Source organism: Cervus canadensis, chromosome 29, assembly GCF_019320065.1.
Source record: "Cervus canadensis isolate Bull #8, Minnesota chromosome 29, ASM1932006v1, whole genome shotgun sequence".
Taxonomy (NCBI): Eukaryota; Metazoa; Chordata; class Mammalia; order Artiodactyla; family Cervidae; genus Cervus; species Cervus canadensis.
Window position 1 is genome coordinate 40358233 of NC_057414.1, and position 24154 is coordinate 40382386.

Below are 24154 nucleotides of genomic sequence, written 5' to 3' on the forward strand. Positions count from 1 at the left end.
GGCTGACACGTCTTTGGCAAGGGGTTAGGGGAGCAGTGTCCCACCAGCTCAGAAGGAAAAGGAGAGGCTGTCTAGCAACGATCACCCCTGACACAGACATCAGGAGTCCTGCAAAGGCCTGAGAGGGGACTCCAGGAGGCGACAGCAGCCAGTAGCTCCCCTCCGTCTCACTCATGACAAGAAGGGATGAGAAGGAAGCAAGCAGCATGGCTCTGAGAGACCCCCCCTCCTCCCGGGGCCTCCCCCCAACACCCCAGCCCTCCCAGTCCTGCACTCACGGTCGTTGCAGACGGGGCCTCCATAGGACGTCATGGTGCAGTCGCAGGTGAAGCCGTCCCACTGCTGCAAGCAGACACCCTGGTTGGCACAAGACTCTTCGGTGCAGGTGGTGCTGGGGCCTGGAAGAGGCAGGAGGAGGGAACACCCCCATTCAGCCAAGCCCCCTCCTGCCCCAGGAGTTACGGAAGCTTCGGGACCAGGCCAGAAGCCCTCCCTCAGTTCCTGCCGGGCAGGAAGGGCCAAGAACTCATGGGGGTGAGAGTGGGGGAGCTCAATGACAGCTGGTCTTGGCCTGGAACTGTGATAAGGGGCCGGGGCGGGAGGCAGCAGGGAGGGCAAGTGACCTCTGACTCTCCCCATACACTGTCCCAGTGCAGCGGCAGCAGGCTTCATCGAGGCCTGAGAGGAAGGCCCCCCGGCCCCGGTCTGCCTCTATAGCTGTCCCCCTGCACCCCGCAGGGTCACACCTAACTCCCGCGCCCACACTCACCGTCACAGCCCCTCTCCACCTGCCCGATGCGGTGCAGGGCATCGGCGATGAGGTCAGGGAGGCGCCCGTTGAGGTCCACCGAGGCCAGGCAGCCCTGGAAGCCATCCCGAGAGGCCACCAGCTTGGGCAGGTTGTTGAACATGCTCTTGCTCAGACCGCCAATGTACAGCTCCCCTGCAAAGGGAGTGGGGTCAGAGCTCGGATCCTGGTCCCCAGATCCCCAGTCCCACCCAGTGTCGGGTCCCGCAGCCCCACACGGTCTCATCCGGACTCCAGCTTCCTCTCTGAGGGGCAGATGCCCACCCCCACCCTTCCTTCTTCCTTCTCCGCTTCGCCATCTGTCTGCTCCCCTCCCAGAGAAGCCCAGATGCCCGGGGAGGGGAGAGGGAAGCAGCTGGAGGAACCTGCTCCGTGCTCTCTCCCACACATCTGATGCCAGTTCCGGCCCGTAATCAGGGCCTTTCATAGCAGTGCAGCCTGGTCCCTTCCACCCTCGCTCCCTCCCTTCCGAAGTCTCCCATCCCCAGAACTCCTTCAGGCCTCTGCCAGGCTCTCCCAACTCTGGGTTGTCTGCTGGGGGTTCTAAGACTGGCACCTTCCAACAGCTAGGGCTTAGACTGGGGATGGGTGACACGGGCAAGAAGTCCTCCTCAGGGACACTGGTCCTCCACATCACTGCCTGGCCGCAGGGACCTCAACTCCCTGGAAGTCCTGGGTGGCCCACGGCAGAGCTCCAGCAAGACATGATGGGTCAACCCTGCTGCCCCTGCCGGGAACTCAGTGCAAACCAAGCCCAGCCCAAACCACCCCTGGGTTTGCTGCCACTGTAAATTACTTGAGACACATCGCCCCCTTCTGGCAGCAGGGAGAATTGTCAGCACTATGCCATCCGTTCTAGCGGCTTCCTCCATGGCTCAGCGGTAAAGAACCTGCCTGCCACACAGGAGACCCACAGGATGCAGGTTCGATCCCTGGATGGGGAAGCTCTCCTGGAGGAGGAAATGGCAACCCACTCCAGTATTCTTGTCTGAAAAACCCCATGGACAGAGGAGCCTGGAGTGCTACAATCCCAAAGGGTCACCAAGAGTTGTACACAAGTGAGTGAGTGAGCACTGGCGCAGGATCTGACCAAGTTTCTGGCTCCAACTCCAGGGCCCACTCACTCTGTGACCTCAGGCAAACCACACAGCTTCTTGGAGCTTCCACTGCTGCCTCCTCAAGAGGAGGGTAGATACCAGTCTCTAGGAACCCTCCCCACGCTCAGACAGTCACAGTGACACCCGGGGTCCCTAAGGGACTGGGGGGCTGCTTTGGGCGTGTGAGAGAGGCTCACATTGCCCAGTGGGCTCTGGAGAAGCCACAGGCCTCGTCCTCACTCCTGTTGTTCCAACTCCCCAGGTCTCTAAACTCATCCCCCTCTTCTCTCCTCTCTGACCCGCCACTATTCTAGGGGCAGGCAGTGATGGCTTGCTAACTACTGAAGAAGCCCTGGGGAATGGAGGACCCCCGCATGATGCTGAACCCACCAAGGAGGCCTGGGTCCAAACCAGTGCCCAAGGAATACGACCAGTGCAGCACATGGGGACCCGGAGACTGTTCCTCCTTCCTCCCCTCATCACAGCCCCCCTCCCAGCCCAGCAGGGACTCTGTTCTCTGTCTAGCCCCCAGCACAGCCGACTTCTCAACCCTGGAGGGCCAAGAGGTCTTCAGAAGGCCCGGCTGCCTACTCCTAGCTCTAGAGTGAGGCCACCAAGCTCCCCATGAGCCACATCCTGCAGGCAGGCTTTCAGTGTTGAGAGGCAGCCTCGCAGGGGAGCTGAGCACAACTTTGATAGGAAGATGTCAGTCTGGACACACTGGAAAATGGCAAAGAGAGAGGGAAACGGGCAGGGGCGGGACAGAATCACACAAGAGAAAGAGCATCCCAGGCGGGGGGTGATCTTGCCAGGGCCAAGGGGTATCTGGGCTAGGGCCAGGCCTCCTGCAGAGGCCCCAGGCCCCACCTTTGAGATCGAGGTTTCGGGCGCCATTGGAGTGCTGCGTGACAGTGCGGGAGTCAATCTTGAGCGTGTGCACGTTGCCCGGGTCCCTGGACACCACCACGTTGTGCCACTGGTTGTCATTGACTGGTTTGTCTGAGTTCCCCTTCATCAAGGACGGGCCATTCCCCAGGTCAAACACGTAGTGGATGTACCTGCCCCACAGTAGGGAGGAGACACCGGGTCAAGGTGGGGGCTGGGAAGGCGGGGTAAGGAGGAGCTACAGCTGCGGGCTGGGGGTGGGGCTGGAAGCTGTAGGAGGAAGGGGCGGAGGGGAGGCCTCAGAGTGGAAGAACCCAAACCAACAACAGGAGCACTCAGGTGTGAGGTCCCATCGTGGGGGATGTGGGGAAAGAGGCCGCAGAGGACTTGGCTCCTGGGACAGGCTCTGAAGAGAAGTGGGTAGAGGGATAGCTTTGTGGGGGCAGTAGGGTCCTCTGGGCAGGGACAAAGCTGCTCTAGGGTGGGGGCCTCTTAGGCCAGAGAGGTCACAGGGACCCAGCCCTGCCTTCTGCCTGTAGTAGGGCTGGATGGCCTGAGCCAGGACAGTGAATGGAGCACAGATATGACTGAGAAACCCCTGGCAAGGAAGTAATTGGGGGGTGACCAGGGTGGTGCTTCTCCATCTTGGCTGGTGGCAGGGGGACCTGAATCCTGACCTGCGGTCTGTGGGGACTGGACATCTCAGCCAGTGGCTGAGGGAGGTGCCTCTTGGTCATGGCAGGGACAGGGGGGACCACGTCCTTGTCAGCGGTGCAGAGCCCAGCACCTCACCCCTTGACCAGCTCGATGACGATGAAGTCGTTGCCATTGCCTGAGTTGAACAGGAGGAGCCCGTCGGGGGCCGTGGTCTTGAATTGGAAGAAGAGGTGCATGGAGGCATAAGCTTGGAGCGTGGCAAGCGCTAGGTAGCTGCTGCGACTCTTGAAGGTGACAGGATCGGCCACAATGGCACGCAGGCCAAAGCGAGCATTGAGCTCACAGTAGGTGATGTCTCCGTCCTTGCACTGGTCCATGTAGGGTTGGCCGTTGAACACCAGCCCGCTCAGGTGCCCGATGAAGTTGGAGGGCACCACGGAGATGAAGCGCCGCTCCGTCATGATGCCCGTCTCAATGTTGTGGAACTCCAGCCGCGTGTGGGCCCCTGCCATCTGTCCTGCTCAGCACAGGAGACAGAGACGGGGACACGGCTTGGGGCCCAGACTGTAGGATCATTCCTGGGGCTGGGTCTTGGGGCCCCAGGAGCCTCCCCTCCACTCAAGGGCCGCATGGGAAAGACATCAGCAAACCCCCCACAGGTAGGTGCTGGCAGCACACACCGCTCCTGGGTCTGGAGGAGTTGTGGGACTCTTTGGGCCAACAGGCTTGCAGGGCAATGCTGCCTTTGGGGAGTTGAAACAGCCCCTGGGGTCCAGGAGCCCATGACATGCCACCCCTAAGGGAGAAATGGCACCCAGGCAGGGGTCACCAAGAACAGGGCTGCAGACTACCTACCCTCCACGGTCACGTTGTCCACTGACAGCTGCAGGCTCTTGCCCCGTCGCACCACCCTCACTGTGTGCCACTCATTGTCATTGAGCTTGTGCCCCGCAAAGAGCGTCTCGGGGCCTTTACCTGCGGCACCGAGGGGGGAGTCAGCCCGGCACCTCCTCCTGCCCTCATGTGGCTGCTTCAAGTACCACCCCGGGCACACAGCCTCACCTCTGCACACACCCATGCACACAGGTACACCACCCCCTACACACACACACAGAGCCTTCACACACCCAGTCATAATCGCAGACACACAGTCATAAACATATCGCCACACTTGGTGCAACTTCCCAGGGTGGCACTGGAAAAGAACGCGGTGTGAATGAATGGTGTGGTGCCTTCGGAGTTGTGCCCTAAGGCCCTGCACCTGGAGACTCACACCTACAACTAGCATACTCAGCCCGCCTCTCCTCAGGACCTTCAGTGTCTGTGTGTAGCCAGCAGCTGAATTCCCAGCCTATAGACATAGGCCTCAAACTTTCAAAAGCCTTACCACGCACCCAAATGTGCATGTGCACCCACAGCCTCACGGCTGTCCGTGAGCACTCCACACACACGCACACACACACACATAGCTCCCCCATCTAGAGCAGCGGTCCTCAACATTTGGGTACCAGGGACCGGCTTCATGGAAGACAATTTCTCCCCAGACCAGGAGGGGTGGAGGATGATTTGGGGATGATTCAAGTGCATTACATTAATTGGGCACTTTATTTCTCATCTAATGCCACCATGGATCTGACAGGAGGCACCGGTCCGTGGCACAGAGGTTGGGGATCCCTGATCTAGAGGGACCCAGTGTGACTCTTCTGCACACGCCTGGTTAATTCCACACACCCGGACACACAATCACATACACAGCACGGCCAGAGTGGCCAGAGAATGGAATGTCTTTTTTAGGAATTACGGCCATTTATTCAAGACCTGGATGAACCGCTTCCAAGACTAAAAACGTTTAGCTTTAGAACGGTGCTGTAGGCCATTTGCGGCACCCCCCCAAGGTTCCTCCTGGGCCCCCCCATCCCAGTGCTCTCACGAGCAGGGCAGGGCTCACCACGCATGCGCACACCTGTCCAAATACACACAGAGCCGAGCTAAGTACACTCTGCCTGTGGCTGCCGCGTCCCTGGGCTCTCTTACTTGACCTCAGGGCACACGAGGCAGAAACACACTCAGAGACGAGGGTTGAATCCAGGCACACTGGGAGCTCAGAAATGTCCACACCCGCTCTCCACCTCACCCCTGCTGAGAGCCTCAGTCACCTCCGAGAGCGACCCCGTTTGGCAGAATCTCACCCCCGCCCCCCGCACCCCAAACAGGGGCTGTGGAGGGCTGAACTTCCGGGCTCACCGCCCACTCACCTCCAGCCCTCATCTGCTCTCCCGCGTGCCTCGACCTCCCCCTTGTGGCCACCTTCGGAGGTACAGCGGGATAGCCCAGCCCCTCTTCGGCTCCTTCCTGCCCTCCTGCGGTAGGTGCCACCCCAAGCCTTTGCTCTACCCTCCAGAGGATTTGAGGAGAACTGAAGTTTCTGGCCCTTGCTAGTCCTAGTCTCAGTGAACATGCTGACCCCAGACCTCCACCGACTCCCCCTGCTTCAGCTTCGTTTGGCTCGTTCTGCCCTCCACAAGCACACCAGCCCCACCCCTCCACACCCACTGCCCAAGCCCCGCACAAGCCGGCGACAATGCCGTCTCCTCCCCTGCCCCGCACCCCTCCCCAACCCCAGTGTCCAGAATCCCAGGCCCCCGGGGGCTCTGCAGAAGAAGAGGGAAGCCACTTACTGGGTGCGCAGCCGACGCGCAGGCAGTCTGGGGGGGCCATGGGGCGGGCAGAGGGGGAGGGGAGACAAAAAGGCAGAACAAGTTTTTTGTTTTTTTTTTTTTTTTACATCCTTCACAGGGAGGGGTGTCTGCAGGCAGGGGTTCCCCCCAGGGCCACTTTCCGGGGACCACGCGTGCTCAGGTGCCTTCTCCCCTTCCTCAGTCGGCCCCCTCCCCCTCCTTCCCCCAAACTGGGAGGCAGGGCAACCGGGTGATGGGAAGAAGGCTGACATCTCCCTTCTTGGAGAAGCCCGGGCCTCTCACGTCTGAGGGAGATGGGCACCTTGGGAATCCCAGCCGTACAGGGGATCACTGGGGGGCCGAGGGCTTGACCAACCCCACATCTCCCCATCTCTGAGAGGGAGACAGGCGGGGAGGGCCAGAGCCCCTGCTCCCCCTGCTCTGGGACAACCCCCTGCTCAGAGCCCAGGCTGTCACACATCATCCCCTGTCCCCTGGGCTCCGAGCTAAATGGAGGGGCCTGCCCCAGGGCCTCCTTCCCGCAGCCATACAGCTCCCAAAGCCCCAGGGGGCTAGCACCACCCCTACAGGAACCTTCTTGCTACCCTTCCTAACCTGGAGGGTACCAGCTGTCCCTGGGGACCAGGGTTCTCTTCACCCTGAACAGGAATTAGTATTATTCCCTTTTCCTAGGCAAGGGCCAGAGGTTCACACATGAGGGCACTGAGGCCCCCAGAGTGACTTCTGAGGTCTTCAGGGACAAGCAGGCACCCTCGGCAAAGCCTCCTGCCCCTCCCCACCAAGGAAGGTAACTTGTTGTCCTCCAAGTCCAGGCTCAGAGGGCCCCAGGGACTCAAAAAGCACACTTGTCTACATGGACCTGCAGCCCAGAGCCCTGGGGCCTCTGGCCACGCCCCTGGTGGGGTGCATTACCCACAAGACGGGAGTTCACCAGCCTCACGAGGACACAGAGCACTGAGTCCTGTGGTCTTCGGACGCCTCTCCTGCTCCATCAGACCCAGACAGCAGGGGGCAGAGGGAGGCAAAACGCTGGGTCCTAATCTCATCAAGTGACTGTGGGCAATTCTCTTCTGTCCCAGCTCCAGCTCCCCTCCCTGTGAGCTGAGGGGCTTGAACCTAACCACCCTGACCTGGAAACAAGAACCAAGTGTCCAATGGGCCAGCCCTCCCTCTCAGGGAAGGGCACTTTCCAGGCCTCTCTTAACAGCAGTGTATCCGGCCATCCTCTGTCTCCTGGAACAGGCTCTGCCCATAACCCCAAGGCCCAGAAGGCAAAGTGGGGTGGGGTCACCTGGCACCCCGCTAAGCCCCTGAAGGTTCCTGCAGTGGAGGTAGATTTCCCCCGTGGCTCTGGGGGCATGGGCTCCGCGGGCAGTACGGCTGAGCCCCACACGCGTCGTCAACCGCAGCAGAAGAGTGGGGGGAGCAGCCGGGACCTGAAGCCACAGCCTGGCACCAAGGGAGGGGCAGAAGGAGGTCAAGGGGCAGATTCGGTGCAAGTCACAGGGAGAGGAAGGAGGTGGAAAGGGTAGAGAAGAGAGGAAGAGAGAAAAGAGGAAGAAGGGGAGCTGGACAGAAGGGGGAAGGGGAGGATGTCGGGGTGATGGCGGGGTGCCAGGCCTGGACTCAGGTCACGGGGGCTCTCTCAGGGCCAGCAGAGTCTTCACCAATGAAGGGTCCAAAAAAGAAAAAAGGGAGCTGGGAGGGCAGGCCGATCCTTTTTTGGAGAAAAGGCCTAGGGAGGAGCATAGTTCTGCCCCTCCCAAGCATGGGGGCTCCAGGAAGAGGGTTCCGTCTGTCCAGAGAAGAGGTGTTAGCTCCATGCCCACCCTTGAAGTGACCCCACCCCCAGGAGCGCCCCTCCAGTGGGATTGGAGGGGAGCAAACTCCCCTTGAAGATGAGCATCCAGGAGGCAGCCAGCACCATCCCAGAGAAAAGCCAGCAACTGCGGGTAAGTGGGAGAGACCGCCCTCTGGTGGCCGCACCTCCCAGAGCGCAGCTCAGGGAGATTTAACTGCTACCCTGGTAACTAACTAGAAACCTGTGCCTCAAGTTCAGCAAATGGACAGAAGTGATAGGTGTGCACAGACCCACCAAGGCCCTGGCTGGGCCTGGAGACCAGGGTGATGGTATGAATGTGTGATAAGACAGGTGGGAAAAAGTCATCTGCATGGAAAGGAACTCCAGAAAAGAAGCCAGGCTCTGCTTTCTGCATCCCACCTGCTCCCCCATCCACACCCTGCGAATTGGGAGGTGGGGGAGAGGGGGCCGGAGCTCCTTGCAAGGAGCCTCAGGAGCCCTTTGGCTGGAATCTTGGAGGTGACTCCGCAGGGTGGCAGCATGCCCTGGGCATAGCCCTTGTTCAGAGCCATCTGCCCAGCAGCTCAGCCACCAAAGGAGCTCAAGAGCCTCTTAAAAGAGCCCCGTGGAAACAAGGTACCACCCTGTGGGAACAAGGCACCACCCCATGGTCTCAGAGATTAACGGGCTTTGGAATGCAATGTGCATTAAGCCTGGCTTACAACACCAGCGAGAGTCAGACTTGCTGTGTACAGCTGGAGACGGCAGAACTAAATTCACAAGTGGGGATTTCAGAGGAGTTTGTTGCTAGCAGGGAAAAATGACCCAGTGATGAGAACGGCCATCTCAGAGGTGGGGTGCTCTTGACACAGAATCATCTGAACAGAGGTGGAGAGCCTCTCGTCAGTGGGGGGAGGCACGGCGGATGCACACACGGGGGCGGGCTGAAGGAGGTGACTTCTAAGGGCCCCTCCAGCTTGGAGATTCTTCAGTTGCAATTTGCCCTTCGTGTCAGCCTCCTGGCAACTGGGACGGCCGACAGGCACATAGCGGGAAAGGCAACGCCAGGGGGGTGACAAGAGGCAGGCCATGCTGGGCGCTGGCCGTAGAGGCCACGCCCAGGGTAGAAGGAACCCAGGAACCCAGATCACACTGGAACAGGGTGACGCATCAGGGACTCTGGGAACAGAGACCAACCACCCTGTTCAGGGCCCGTAGACAGCAGAGCTCCAGGAACTGGCTCAGGGTCGGCAGACACGGTGGAGGCCAGGGCAGAAGGCATGATCGGCTTCTGAGGCTCTCTGCCTGGACAGGGGCAGCAGCCTCAGGCCCTCCCGGCTCTCTCCAGCCCAGCAAACACCCAGGCACTTGAGACTGGCTCTAAGCGCCTCCTCCCACCACGTGGTCACCAGCTCCACTCTCTTCGGGACCGAGTCTGCATTAACCCAGTGAGCACCTGATGAGCTGCCTGTGGGAGCCTGGCTTCCCTGCCGATGAGATGAGACCATGAGGCCACAGACCAAGACTGCCAGCCCTCAGGGTAGCAAGCAGGCTGGGGATCGGGATGGGGCTCCTGAGGTGGGGCCAGACAGGGTCAAGGGATGTGGAGGCGAGTCCCGGGCCTGGCTCTAAGCTTCAGTGCCTATCCCAGTATGATTTCCCTTCCCTCGGCTGAGTCAGTCTCTATGTGTGTGCCTTGTACCATATAATGTTGTCACTTCCACGCTTCTACTTAAGCCTCAAAACAACCACAGAAAGGAGTGAGAACTCATCCCCATTTTACAGACAAAGAAACAGAGGCTTAGAGAGGGGGATATGACTTATCCAGCAGTCAAGGAGACCAGGACTAGAACCCAGATCTTCTGGTCCCCAGCCCAGTATTCTTCCCATCATAGCTGCAGGCTTGGTGGCAGAGAGTGGACCACCTGTGTGTCTGTGTGGTTCACACAACAGCCACACACCTCCTTGTATGCCCATCACTTGGTATTTGTGGACAGCTGTGACTGTACCAAGCGTTTGGTCACAGCTCGTCATGAGCTGCTAGAGACAGCATCTCTGTAGATGGAGGTGGGCACAGCAGGGAGTGAGAGGTGTGTGGGAGCACTGTCCTGCTAGCCACCTTGTCCCTTAACTTCTAAGGACGTATGTGGCACAGACAGAAGAGCATGTCCACGAGAAGGAGAGAGGGCCTGAGGGTGAAATGTCCCCAGGGCCCACCCGAGCGCACTGTCCTGGCCAAGGTTGCTGCCTCCTGTCTCATCTCAAGGGCCCCATGCTTCTTCGCAGGGAACTAAGACAGACCAAGTGGAGGAAGAAGCATCTGCCTTCCCTGCAAGTGGAAGCCCCAGATGTCCCCTGCACTGTCCCCAAGTACAGAGCCACGTGTTCACCACACAGGGAACACACATGTTCCAGGGCAAAGGGTACCTGACCCTGGGTACACAGACCCTGGGTACACAGACCTGGGCAGTCTGAGAAGCACAGGGCCACTCATGGGGTCCTGGGCTGGTGTCTTCCTCCTATGACCCTCTCAGGGGTGCCAGGGGACTCAGAACAGGCCCTTGGGATGCTGGCAAAGGGTGTCTCCCATCCTGCTTTCCCCTGTCACCCACCACCCACTCTGTAGGCTGTGATCGTGATTAGAAACAGAGCTTCAGGGAACCTTAAAGTTCCCCACCTCCAAGGCCCCTGCCTCACTCTTTGTCCTAGGAGCACAAGGGCCAGGTGGCCCAAAGGGGAAAGGACACAGTGGAAATTTGTTAGCGAGGGAATGGGTCCCCAAAAGGCCACAGTGTGTCCCCCAAATGCCTTGGAGACTAATGTTAGGATGAGACTCCAGGTGAATATTTTAAGCTCAGAGCTCTGTGTTCTCCCCAGCTGAGGATTCTAATCTGCTCAGAGGAGCCTAACTTCTCCTCCAGATCCAGGACACAAGCCACCCCAGAGGCCCGAATCTTCCCACGTGACAGGCCCTTGGGTGCTCCACCTCCATATGCCCAGAGGCTAGTCTGAAAGGGACAAATGTGACCCAGCCTGAGCAGCTTAGGACCTCTAGTTGCCAAGGTTGCCCTGGCTGAAAGCTCCATGATGCTGGGACCTCGCCTTGGGGTCCTGGGGTCACTACTGTCACCCAGGTTCAGAACACATTGGCACTAAGAAGTGGCCCATAAGTGACAGCTGAATGAGTGGCCTTGCTGTTTTCCTTTTGACCCTGCTGAAGCCACAGCGCATCTGATAGGCCTCGTGGTACTGCCCACATGGATGCCCCAGGGACTGCCAGGTGAAATGGAGCCACGCCTTCTCTGGGCGGGGCAGAGGCATCAAGCCGTCAGGTGACAAGGGTCTTGATACTTCTCCACCCTCCAGCTCTGTTAGAAACAAAGAGGAAGCACTGAACCTCAGCAAATGGCCTGGGTTTGAGTCCGGGTCCTCCCTGACCATCACTAGCTGTGTGATGCTGGATAGGTCAGTATATGGCATTCCCAGTCTATAAAATCCGGGTAGCCATGGGGACTCACGTGAAAGCAGACACGGGGAAGATGACATGCCAAGATGGGTCCCCTTGTGCACCTACATGCACACACGCTTGCACACGCACATACACAGACACACAGACATGGCTCTTTAAATTCAGAGCAGACGAGGGCGGCTGTGTGGGGGGCCGGGTCCTTCTGTCTCTGGATCTGCCTAGGCAGGGAGCCGGGCTGAACACCAGTAGGCGTTTGCTTCGCGAATGAATGAACTAAGGTATGAGCAAGCCGATGAGCCGACAACCAGGCATGAGCGACCTCCTTACGTGTGTGCGCCGAACAGACGCCTCCAAGCCCCAGGAGTGCCCTGGGAGGGTGACTATCACACCCCAGACACAGTCGGGTCCCCTCCCCACGGTTCTGCAGAGCGCGAGGCATCTACCTAAACTACGCGTCGTCTCTGGGAGGAAGTTCTTGCGCGGGGCGGGGCTCAGACCCGGGCTGGCACCTCCCACCGCTCTTCTCTCACTGGCGCCACCACCAAGCTTCTCCAGACAGAGGGGGTGTGGGTGAGAGGCAGGGTCGGGGAAGGGGCGGGGGCACGGACAGAGCGGTTACCGAGGTTGACAGTGAGCTTCATCTGGCCCCCGTCCAGCTCCAGGCGCAGGGTGTCCGCGGACTCCCTGGAGGTGGTGGCCATCATGAGCCCGTAAGCCCGCTGGGACATGAAGCGCAGGGACACGTCCTCCGCCTCCGTGTGCATGGCGTTCGGCAGCATGATCTTCATGTACATGGAGCCGTCGTAGCTCAGGACCGTAGCCTCTGCCCCAGGAGAAGGGGGAGGGAGAAGGGGGGGACAGGCGGGGGCCAGAGAAGGGAGAGAGAAGACCAAGAGAATCAATACAGGGCTGGCAGGCCCAGGGATGTTCCTCGATAGGGCACGGGGACGGGCAGGGGCACAGGCGTGCAGACCAGCCTCACCTCTCTCACAGACCCGCCCCAGGAAGCCGGTCCCGATGCAGTCACAGACGAAGCGGTTCCAACCCTCCCGGCAGGCGCCCCCGTTGCGGCAGGGAGCAGAGGCACACTGCTTCAGCGTCTCCCGGGAGCAGAAAGGGGCCACGCCCACAGCCCCCTGCGCCTCGGCCAGGCTCCGGAGGTCTCGGCTCCGCCCGTCTATGAAGAGGTCCCGCACGCAGCCCACGTAGCCAGCCCGCAGCGCTGCGGTCCACACCTCCGGGGGCAGGGGCAAGTCCACCCGCCCGCCTTCAGGGAGACCGCCCAGGTACAGCTCGCTCTCCAGGTCCAGGATCTCACTCTCTCCAGTGGCCAAGAACGGCGTGCTGCGGCTGTTCACCGAGATGGAGCCTGCGGATCGGATGGAGGGAGAGTGTGGGCCTCAGTGGAGAAGGCAGGACCAAGAGACGTCCCAGGAGAAAAAAGGATGCCCTGCCCTCACACCCCGGGAGCCCTGGGCTGCAGACATTGCTTAAAGAAGCCCCTAAGTTCAGGAACCCGTGTGAGCCGCTGGAGCCCAGCTGCAGTGTGCAATGGGCCTCGGTCCAGACGCCTTCTTCCCACCTGAGCAAGTCCTCAGAGAATGTACCAGAAGTGGACATGCCCCCAAAGGGCTGGATCATTGACATGTCCTTCCCCCAGCCAGCCCCTCAGACCAGGAGTCAGAGGCAGAGACCCCCAAGGAGGCTGAAAGACTTGAATCCAAAGAGTTTCCCCCGCTAACATTTATTGGGCTTTTATGACTGTGTACCAGGCACTTGGGCTTCCCAGGTGGTGCTAGTGGTAAAGAACCTGCCTACCAAAAAAAAAAAGAACCTGCCTACCAACGCATGGGTTTGATCCCAGGGTAGGAAGATCTCCTGGAGGAGGGCATGGCAACCCACTCCAGTATTCTTGCCTGGAGAATCCCCATGGATAGAGGAATCTGGGCTATAGTCCATGGGGTCGCAAAGAGTCAGACACAACTGAAGCGACTTAGCACGCAGAGCATACCAGGCTCTTGCACACATGCGTGCTAAGTCACTTCAGTCGTATCCGACTCTTGAGACCCTATGGTAGCACTTCACATATATTATATCACTTAAATCTCATGGTAACCCTAAGGAATTGATCCTTTACAATCCCACTTGGAAATGGTAGATGAGGATTAGAGAGACTAGGGAAGCTGCCCAAAGTGCCACCACAGTTAAGGACCAGAGCCGAAGTACCACCCAGGTGGCAGGACTCCAGAGCCTGCGTCCCCCACCCCTGGACCTGGAGCCCCTGTGTGGTTGGTGGAGCAGACGGGCAGGCTCCGATCAGTTCCTGGAGCCTCTGAGACAGGAGGGCAGCTGGGAAAGGAAAACCAGGCACAGAGTTTCTGGGCTCTAACAGTTCTTTGGAAGAAGGGGCTGGTTATCTTAGAAAAAAGGATTTGAGGTCAGGTAGGAGCTTCAAAGCTTTTCCTGAGATCTTAAGAAGCCAAAACCTATAAATTAGAAGCTTCATTCTGTTTGTAATTTTTATTCTAACATTCTCCTTCCTCTCTCTTTTCTCCAGTTTGGAAGAATTCTTTAAGAAATAAAAAGGCCGCCTATCTCGATCGGGTTAAAGACAGGTAAGGATAGTTTGACCACACAAGGCCTGAATAGGCAGAGACTGGGGGTGGGGGTGCCAAGCATGGGTCTGCAGGAACAGGAGCAGGGCCTCCTCGACACACCTGGCTCCTGATCCAGAGCTTGCTCTCCTCTGTGCAAACCCTCCCCTGCACCAGAGGCCCTCCCCTTCTGCCCCATTTTAACACTGGGGTCCCTGGCTTGTCCTCTCTGACAAGGCGTCAGATCCCCACTCCCCCTCCCAGCCCCCCAAACATGACCCTGATCACCTACACTTCTGTCTGCAGCAAGATCCCCAAATGCTTGCTCCACCCACCCACTATGGGGTCTCCTGGACAAGGGCACCACCCAAGTGGACTCTCCACAAATGAACAGAAGGTGAAAGAAGGAAGGCCGTGGTGGGGAAGGAGTATATAATGGAGCGTCAGGAGGAGGTGCAGTGTACCACATCCCCTGCATCCATTCCGCTACTGGTGGACATCTAGGTGGCTTCCATATCCTGTTTATTGTATTAATACGCAGTGCTGCAGTGAAGATCAGGGAACATATATCTTTTGGAAAATATGGTTTTCTCCAGGTATATGCCCAGTAGCGGACACCAAGGGAGGGAAAGGGGAGGGATGAACTGGGAGGCCAGGGCTGACATATATACACTACTGCGTGTAAAATAGGTAACCAATGAGAACACACTGTGTAGCACAGGAAAACTCTACTTGGTGCTCTGTGGTGACCTAAATGAGAAGGAAGCCCAAAAAAGAGGGGGTATACGTACACATGTAGCTGACTCACATTGCCACACAGAAGAAACTACCACAACACTGTACAGCAACTATACTTCAATAAAAATTTTTAAAAAGGAAACTAAAATGAATACAGATCTTGTTTCAAGGTCATTCTAAAACATGGAAAGGGAACAACAATCCAAGTGTTCAGTGACAGATGGATGGACAAAAGGTGGTCTATTCATACAACAGCATATTATTCAGTCATGAAAAATGAAGCCTGACACATATAGCTGACACGTACTACAATGTGGATGAAACTAGAGGACACTATGCTAAATGACATAAGCCAGACATAAAAGGACAAATATCGTGTGATCGAGGTATAGGTGGTCCCTAGAGTAGGCAATTCATAGGAAGTAGGATGGTGGTTTACAGGGGTTGGGGGACAGGGAGTTAGTATTTATGGGGACAGATTTTCTGTTTGGAAAGATGAAAACATTCTCTATATTGATGGTGGTGCTGGCTGCACAACAGTGAAGCCAATGAAGGCCCAACAGTGAAGGCCCTTAACACCACTGAACTGTACACTTACGCATGATTGAAATGGTAAATTTTATGTTGTATATAAATTACCAAAAGAAAATGTTAAAACATGGGAAAGGCAAAGAGAGCTTTGTTGGAGTGATGACCCCAAGTCTGTGCTGGGCCATGAGAAATGGCCGAAGTGACTCACAGGCGAGCCAGGCCTGGTATATGGGGTCTGGCGATTGAGTGAGCCTAAGGAAACCACTGCCTGAAGACAGAGCAGAGTGAAGGGCCCTGGGGTTTTCTACAAGGCCTGAGAAGATTCCCAACCTAGAGAGTCACAGATCCCCTGCGTGGAAACCCTGGGAGGCGATTTGTGTTCTGTGAAGACTCCCTGGTACCCTCATAACATGAAACCAGGGGATAAACCCATTTACCGCAAAGCCTGGGGAAGGCGACATTTCCCTGAGAAGCAGCAGCAGGCCCATGAGAGGCTGATGCCTCCAGGAGCCGTGGCAGCCCCCTTCCTCCCTGCGTGTGTGGGGACGGTCGCTCCACCCCGAAATGAAGGCCCAGTGCAGTGACAGCCGGGGGAGCATGAAAATTTAGCTGACGTTGATAAGGGCTTAAATTGGATAATGTGTCAGTTCTCATTTGTATCGGTTCTTTCTCCCCTGTCCAACAAGATGGAAAAGAGTAAAGAAGAAAATTAGAAAGAAAACAAGAAGAGGATGGGAAAGGAAGGCTGAAAAGGAAGAGTGGAGGAGGGGTGGCTAGAAGCAGCAGAAGATTCAAGAACAGTGCCTGCCTGGTCCCAGCACCCTCCACCCTGCTCTTTTATTGTGTAAGACCTCTCACCAGGCAGAGTGTGGTGTTTACTGGGCGGCCTCCCACTGGAAGATGTGCTCCAGGACAGCCAAGGCTCTAGCTCACCGCTGCCTTGTTACAGCACCCTGGACAGCACCTGGCGTCTGGAGGTGCTCACTAGATATTTGAGTGAGTTAATAAAGAAAGGTGAAAGGATCTAGATAGAAGGGAGGCAAGGTTGGGAAGGTTTTGTTGTTGTTGTTGTTTAAGGAGAATGGGATAACCACTGTGTTAGGCACTGAGCGAATGCTTTTATAGATTTTTCCTTGATTTCCCCTCTTGATGAACCCAGTTTAATGATCCCTTTTACAGAAAAGGAAACGGAAGCTGCAAGGCATTGAGCGCTGGCCTAACATCACACATGCAGGAAGTGGGAGTGTCAGGCGTGCCCCCACCCACACCTGATCTGACGGGTCTGACTGACTCCCGGCCTGATGTGTCCCTGTGGCCCTTCTAATCCCAGCACTACCCAGGGGACACGCCACCATCACTGGCCACACAGCTCTCACTTCCTGTGTCCTGTGTGTAAACCCAGTGCTCTGGGAGCATTTGATGGACAGAACCTCAATTGTCAGAGACTGCTAGAATGGGACGACCCTGCTCCTGTGTGGGGGGAGGGCCCTCCGGTCAGTGTGGGTGAAGAGGGGTGAAGTGAATGAAGGGAAAGTCGCTCAGTCGTGTCTGACTCTTTGCGACCCCATGGACTGTATAGTCCATGGAAATCTCCAGGCTATAATATTGGAGTGGGTAGCCTATTCCTCTCCGGTGGATCTTCCTGACCCAGGAATCGAACCAGAGTCTCCTGCATTGCAGATGGATTCTTTACCAACTGAGCTATCAGGGAAGCCCAGAGAGGGGTGGCCAGGGGAAAGGGGAAGATGCAGAGGCCTCTGACCTTTGCGCCCGTCCCTCTGGAAGTCCACGTGGCACCACTCGCCGTCGTTGACCTTGCGACTGGACGCCCGCAGCTTGATGCCCCCTGAGCCCATGTCCAGCAGAAGGTAGAGGTAGCCATCCAACAGCTCCATGGCAAAGTAGTCGGCCCGCTGGGCAGTGCTGGGGCTGCCAGGCCCCGCCCCGGCCCGCCGGCCCTGGCTGAAGAGCAGCAGCCCGTTGGGCTCCGTGGTGCGGAAGTCTAGGGAGATGGAGCCGGTGCGCTTGGCGCTCCAGCGGGGCAGTGCCACAAAGGCCTCGGGGCTCTCAAAGGTCACGGGGTCCAGGGCAGCCACATCCTCACAGCGGAATGACAGGTCCCCCTGCAGCTTCATCTTGGGGTCTCCTTCCTTCGCCAGGCGGGACAGTTCCAGCTTGAAGTCGTTGTTCTTATAGACCACCTGCAGAGGACCGTGGGGCGGGGTGGGTGGGTCCCAGGATGAAGAACAGGAAGCAGTTTAGGACCTGACCACTCCTGCCTGACAGCTCGGGGCCCTGCCACCCAGGCCTGGGGCCCCTGCTCAGCAGCCCATACCACAATTCTAGAACTGCAGGCTGAGAGGCTGGGGGCAGCGTTTCCCTCGCGGACTTATTTCTCTGTCCTGTCTCCCTGCCCAGCACGAGCACCGCAGCCCTCGGCGCTGCTGAACTGCAGCTCACAATAACTGCAGGACAACCGCCAGGAACACGTGGTTGACACTGACATTCTCATCTACCCCTCACAGCCGCCTCGAGAAGTAGGTACCAAATACCCATTTTACAGCTGAGAAAACTAAGTTAGACAGGTCAAGGGACCCAGCCAAGGTCACAGAGCTGGTGAGTGGGCCTGAAACACTGGTCTTTAGTTTTCATGCCCACCACTCTCTCTTCTGTACACAGCTGCTTTAAGGGTCCTCTGAGAAGAAGGGGGCCTTCAGGGCTCAAGGAAGTGAGATAGGAGAAGCCCCTTGCCAGGGTCAGTGGGCCTCAGGTTTTGAAGAGAGGCGGTCTCCCACCACAGAGTGAGAGGTACAGAGGCCCAGGGCAGCTGGCTGGTCAGACCGGGGTTTCTGGGGTGCCCCCTGCCTCTCCTGGCCCTACTCACGTCCTTGAGGCAGCCCATGAAGTTGTTGCTGACGGGCGAGCCCGGCAGGTCGGCCGTGTTGGGGCTGCCCCCAATGTAGAAGAAGTCGTCAGAGCCCAGCATGGTGTAGTCCTCCTGCGTGTAGCCTGTGGTGGTCAGGATCCCGTCCACCGAGATGGTCACCTGCCCAGCCCAGGGAGGGAGGGGGAGAGACGAGGAGACAACTGGCATCAGCTCCCTGGGAAGAGCCACGGGCAGGGCAAGGGAGGGGCCGGGGGGCGGTGGGGAGAGGGACTCTCCATTTTTATGTCTGCTTGTCTTGGAGGAGGAACAGTGGGGGTGGGGAGGGGGAAAAGAAGGAGGCAGCACAAGATTTGATGGTCTCAGGGTGGGCTGAGGCCGGCCCCACAGCCCCTTCGGCAGACAGAGGCCCGAAGGGTGCTCAAGGTGTTCACTGTGCGCAGCAGCAGGAAGTGGCTCTCAGAAGTGGCCCCAGATGGACAGACGAATGGGAGTGGGGGCCCCTGGGGTACAAATGGCACTGATGCTTCTCTCCTCTTAAAGGGTCTCTGGACGCACATGTGATTTAAGAGCATCTCTCATAAAAGAGGCAGAGAGCACCAGTTCTCCTGGGGTCCTGGTGGCTTCGACACCCCTGCAGCTCTCCCTCCAGGGCATGGCAGAGTCCTTTCAGTCTTAGCCCGTGAGGAGGTGGACGATGGCAAGGGCATGAGGACCAGGAACCCAGATACTGCTGGGGAGCCTTGGCACTTCTCAAGAGACGCACAGCGTCCTTGAGGGCTGATTCCCATCACTACTTCCTAACTGGTCCCGACCCCCTTGCTGGGTCTGTCTTGCTATCCGGATCCCTCTGTTTTGGGGTCACTCTCTTGTCCCCCAACAAGGAGGCAGCCGCTGGCCTATTCATCACCCTGCCTGATTCATTCATCCTCACAATTACGCTATGGCGTCAGGGCCAGGCTAGGGAACAGAGGGAGACAGGCTAACCTCCTGTTACCGTGTCCCTGGGCTGAAAACTCAGGAAACAAAACAAGACAGGTAGGGATGGGGGCATACCTGGTGTTCCAAGGAGGTGAAAGGGGCTCAGTAGTGGCCTGGGGAAGGCAAAAGTGAAAAGTGACCTGGGCGGGGGGCGGGGGACAGTGACAAGTGCAGGGAACTCCATGAGTCCCTGCTCCCCGGGCAAATGTCCACCCGAGCCCTGAAAAGTCTAGCCAGAGGAGCACCCACACCCAGCCAGGTTGTGGTGCAGAGTGAAAGGTGGGGGGACCACAAGCCCCCACACTCAGAAGGCGGTGGATTAGGACAGTCAGGCTCCTACGGGGGCGATCAGGAAGCTGGCTCACAGTGAACCCAACACCATGCTTCTGCAGGCTACAGCTCCTCCTGCTTCCCGTTCCACAAATGTGCCTCAGCACCCCCTGTCTGGGCAAAGTCTGGAGATTGGGGCCTTGCGATCACAGCCCACAATGTCCTTCCCACACCAGTCCATACACACATGCCACCAGCCATCTTCCAGTGACCGGTCTCCAGGGTTCCACTGTTGCGGGGATGGGGAGTGAGTGTTAGGAACACTTGAGGGACATGAGCGGAACAGGGCCAAGGGGACCGTCGCTCATAGGACCCTCGAGTCCCCCTCATGCTGCGCTGGAGCCTCACAGGGTGTGGGGGTGTGGGACTGAAGGGGCTCCCTCCTAGGAACCATCAAACCTTGTGCTGGGGGGACTGGGTTCAAGGACAGAGGTGAGGGCATGTCTTTGTGGAAGTGGGCACTTTGAAGATTTTGAGTCTTGTTTTGAGGTGAGGGCTGGTCATTATTGTTTATTGCTTCTTCCCTCCATCCCACCCGGGGCTAGGAAGTGGAGCTCTGGGTGGAAAGGGGAAGGGTCAAAGTATTAGTCACAAAAACATGCAGACGAGATTAGAACGGGCAGGAGGGGGCTGGAGAAAGGGCAGGAGGGGGCTGGGATGCAGGGCTGGGAGTAAGACAGGGAGAGGTGGCGGGGGGAAGGGGCCTCTAGCCCGCCCTCCACTCCACTCCCAGGGCCGCCCTGAGAGACCAGGAATCGGGCCACTAGTAGTTCCTGAGCCTACGTCTAGAAACTCAACTGAGAGTCAGCTCCTGAAGGCCGGACCCCTGGCCTGATGTGTCCCTGTGACCCTACTAATCCCAGTACAGTCCAGGGGACACATGGCCACCATTCAGGTGACCGTCAAGTGGCCTGACGATCAGGGCCACACGGCGCTCACTGCCTGTGTGCCATGTGTGAACCCGGTGCCTCGGGAGCGAACACGGACAGAATCACAGTCCTCTGAGACTGCTGGGACGGGACGCCCTGCTCCTGTGCAGGGATTGGGGGAGAGGGGGGCCCTCCCAACCCCAGTAGCTCCTCAGGAAGAGGCTCTTCCTCGCTCCAGCAGCCTGAGCCACTCAGCTGTCCTCCCTCCCCGGCCCCAGAAGCCAAGGCACGAGCTACTGGCATCTTCCTCATCCTATGTTCTCTCTTCTGCCCCTCCATGCAGCCAACTCACCTGCCTTCGCCCTAGAGTTAGAAGGACATGACTTGGGGGGCCCTCCCTGAACCCCTCCCGACTGGGTGCAAATCTGACCTTGCCCACCTTGCTTTATACAACTCTCTGCCACGTGGTGACCCCTATGGGAAAAGGGCTGCCTTAACCCCTTGTGTATCTGTCCTGGTGTTTTAGAGCCTCCCTGGCCCAGGGGGTAGGGAGAGGGCAGCAGGAGGCAGGGTCACATAAGGAGGTGTATGGAGGAAGGGGGGCGGGGTAAGGGAAGAAGAGAGAGAAAGGGGGAGATGGGCACCAGGGAGAAAGGAAGCTGAGGATCGGAGGGGATGGAGGAAGGTCTCTGGGGAAGGCAAGGAGGTAGATGAGTGAGATTAGTAAAACCCGACTGTTTCCTCAGACAAATCAAAGTCCAGACACAAAAATGGCAGGTTCGTTAGTAAAAGCAGGAAACAGGGGGATAATTCCCCCAGTCCCCCTCCACCCCAGGGGTTCATGATGCCCCTGCCCCCCAACCCCCCCCGCACAGCTTCTGGAAGGGGTGGGGTCGGCAGGGGAAGAGGGCAGAGGGGGGACATGCAACACACAACAGCCATGGCAGCTTGGACACGTGCGGGTTAGAGGGCCTGGGTGGGGGTCCCGGCCTGGCAGGACAGGCGAGAGAAAGGCAGCAGGGGTGGGGGGAAAGCATGCAGGGCCAGGGGTCATAGGGAAGAGCCCAGATGGAGGCAAAAGAGCTGCAGGGGTGCAGAAGGAGAAGCTTCCTTCCAACAGAGGAGGGGAGAGGAGCCGCCACTAGGACAGAGACATGTACAGGTTGAGAAAGAAAGGGAAGGGATGTTAGACTCAGACCTTTCTCCCCAGAGGGCAACCCAGACACTCACTCCCACCACCCATTCGCCACTGATCACTGACCCCAGGCACACCTGCTCACACACCACATCTTATTGAAGGCAGTGGGAGGGAGTCCCGACAGCCTCATTTCCATGCAGCATCCTTTTTGTCATCAGGACCACAGCTAGCACCCCAAGACACAGCAGAGACTGCACACCACCCGCATTAATCCACACAACACAGAGAGACCAGGCCCTGAGTGGAGCTGAGTAGAACATGACAAATGAGCCACAGCTCTGCCCCGGAAGAGCCATGACCAGTCAAGGAAGAGGGGAAGGAGCCCCACACCCAGCCTCTGCTCCATTCCCCAGGGACGGGGAGGGTGGCCGGAGGTGGCTGCAAGGGGCAGCCTATGACCTTGATGGGTTCTCAGCCCTTCCTGCTGGCCCCGCCTCCCTCCTGCTCTGCTCTGCTGGTCTCCCCCCTTAAGCAGGCTGCTAGCCTGAAACCAGGTCCTGGCCACAAATGTTCTGCCTCAGGCACTCATGCCCATCACAGCCCCAAAGGAAAGGCTGGAAAGAGGGGAATGGCCCTCTGACATCACCCAGAGCCTTCCCCAGCTCCCTGCTATGATTATAGGGTCACTGACCTTCCTGGGAGGGAGATTATTAAGGGGAGAATAAGATCGAGGGCAGAGTTTTTTTAACTTGTGAGCAGGTTAGATGGGCTCTGGGGAGTCAAGAAATCCCTTGGCATTGTATGTAAACCACTTCAATGGGTTTTTTTCCTCCAGTGAGAGCCCACTGCTGTCACCAAACTCTCAAAAGGCTCATGATCCAAAGATGAGTGAGGCCAATTAGCTTAGGAAGACAGTCCTGGCCTGCCCTTAGGACTGCAGAGGGTGGGAGCAGGGCGTGAGGAGAGGAGGACAGCTGAAGTGGGGTGTGCAGCCGAACAGGGAATCCTGATGACTGCACTTAATGGTGCTGGAACATACACTTCAGGTCAGAAATCCTGAGTTCTTATTTGGTCTTTACCATCTTCCAGAACAATCCTCATTTCACCTCCCTGACTCTCATCTATAAACTTCCATGACTCCTGCTTCTCCCAGGCTTACTGTGAGGCTCAAATGAGATCAACAAAGTGAAAGCACTGAACTCTTCTGCTACTTGGTACGTCGCCCCGGACCCTCTCAGGCCTCAGTTTCCTCCATATGTTAACTGGGAATAATCTCTGCCTGCTACATGCAATCTAGGCATTTGTCAATTTTAAATAATATTCAAAAAGTGAGAGCTACTTAGAAGAAGCAAAGTCTCCAGTGTCAGGTGCAAAGAACACTCCCTTCAGCCTGAGCACACCTAACCCAAACCTCTCCACTGGTTGGCCTTTTTGACCTAGATCCACTCTCTCCCCCAAGGAGAAATGCTCAAATAACAAACAGAGTCCATACAAAGGAGTTAGTAAAAATAAGTGCAAAACCAACCAGAGCCCAGCTGAGGAATGCCTGGGAAATCAGAGCAGGTTGAACGCTGTAGCTCTTTGGGTGCCAGGTTCTCTGACTCCACTCCTGGCTCAAAGAGCTGATCCCCGGGACAGGTGTCTGAGGGTTTATGAGGTGACTCAGGCCATCAAGAGGCACCAGCTCTGGTTGTCAAGCAGGGACGCTCACACTAGGAGGCGTGGGCTTCAGAGACTTAGAATTTCACAGGGACTTTCCCTGCCAGGATTTGGCAAGGTTGTTTGCCTTTTGACCAACTTAACCAAGTCATCCCATCTTCCCTCCTCCTCCTCAGGCCCAGTTCCTGGGGCATTCTGGGGTTTCATGTAGTTATTTTAGGACTGAATCCCAAGAAAGGATGGTAATAGGATCTCCAGTGGGGCCAGAGATGCTATATTCTCCAGGGTTTGCTATGGGAAGGGAATCGCTTCTGTACAAAATATCCCTGCCCTGGAAACACGGAGATAATCAGTTAACATTTTATAAAGCTTAATAAAATTATTATTTCCTTTACAGAGTACAGACGCTTTCACTTCCGCTACCCTTCTTGACCTTCACACTGACTCCCTGAAAGGCAAGTGAGGAATGTCAGCCGTTTGGCAGATGAGAAACAGCTTTAGCCCCAGTTCACAGTTTTTAACTGAACTGAGACTGGAAGGAAGGGGAAGTCTTCTGGGCCCTAATTCTCAGATAGTATACCCTAGGGGTTGCCTTTATCTTGCCTCTCTTCTGTCCACAAAGTCACAGGTTGGCTGTCGAGTGAAGGTCTGTAAAGAGAGTTCCAGGGACTTCCCTGGCAGTCTAGTGGTTAAGACTCCACGCTTCCACTACAAGGGCACAGGTTTGATTCCTGGTCAGGGAACTAAGTAAGATCTTGAATGCTGCACATAGGGCAGCCAAAAAATTAATTAATAATAAAGAATTTCAAACGCCCAGTTCCTGACAGGTACTCAGTGGCCTGGTCTGAGAGGTAAGCAATGGCAAACTTCTAAAGCAGCAGCGGAAGAAAACAGCCTGTGGAAGAGCAGTCCTGGGACCATCACACAGCTCCATCTGAACACCAGGATGACAGAATGGCCAAAGGAGGCCTCAGACTGGGGACGGCTGGGATGGCCATGGCTTGGCACTGGCTT

The 24154-nt window shown here is 57.2% G+C and overlaps 1 protein-coding gene across 17 annotated transcripts in view; it reads right to left on the minus strand.

The window, feature by feature from the left end:
* Positions 1 to 24154, minus strand: part of NRXN2 (neurexin 2) — a 110178-nt gene that overhangs the window by 41574 nt on the left and 44450 nt on the right. For 12 of the 17 annotated variants that reach the window (XM_043452200.1, XM_043452197.1, XM_043452195.1 and 9 more), the window contains 10 exons: positions 18164 to 18325; positions 17042 to 17480; positions 12399 to 12785; positions 12036 to 12239; positions 6126 to 6152; positions 4303 to 4422; positions 3583 to 3964; positions 2773 to 2963; positions 770 to 943; positions 279 to 398 (listed from right to left, as the gene is read on the minus strand). In XM_043452200.1, the coding sequence (XP_043308135.1) occupies positions 279 to 398; positions 770 to 943; positions 2773 to 2963; positions 3583 to 3964; positions 4303 to 4422; positions 6126 to 6152; positions 12036 to 12239; positions 12399 to 12785; positions 17042 to 17480; positions 18164 to 18325 (2206 nt within the window). The remainder of the gene's footprint in view (positions 1 to 278; positions 399 to 769; positions 944 to 2772; positions 2964 to 3582; positions 3965 to 4302; positions 4423 to 6125; positions 6153 to 12035; positions 12240 to 12398; positions 12786 to 17041; positions 17481 to 18163; positions 18326 to 24154) is intronic. The other 5 variants (XM_043452211.1, XM_043452198.1, XM_043452212.1 and 2 more) reach the window with 1 other exon arrangement.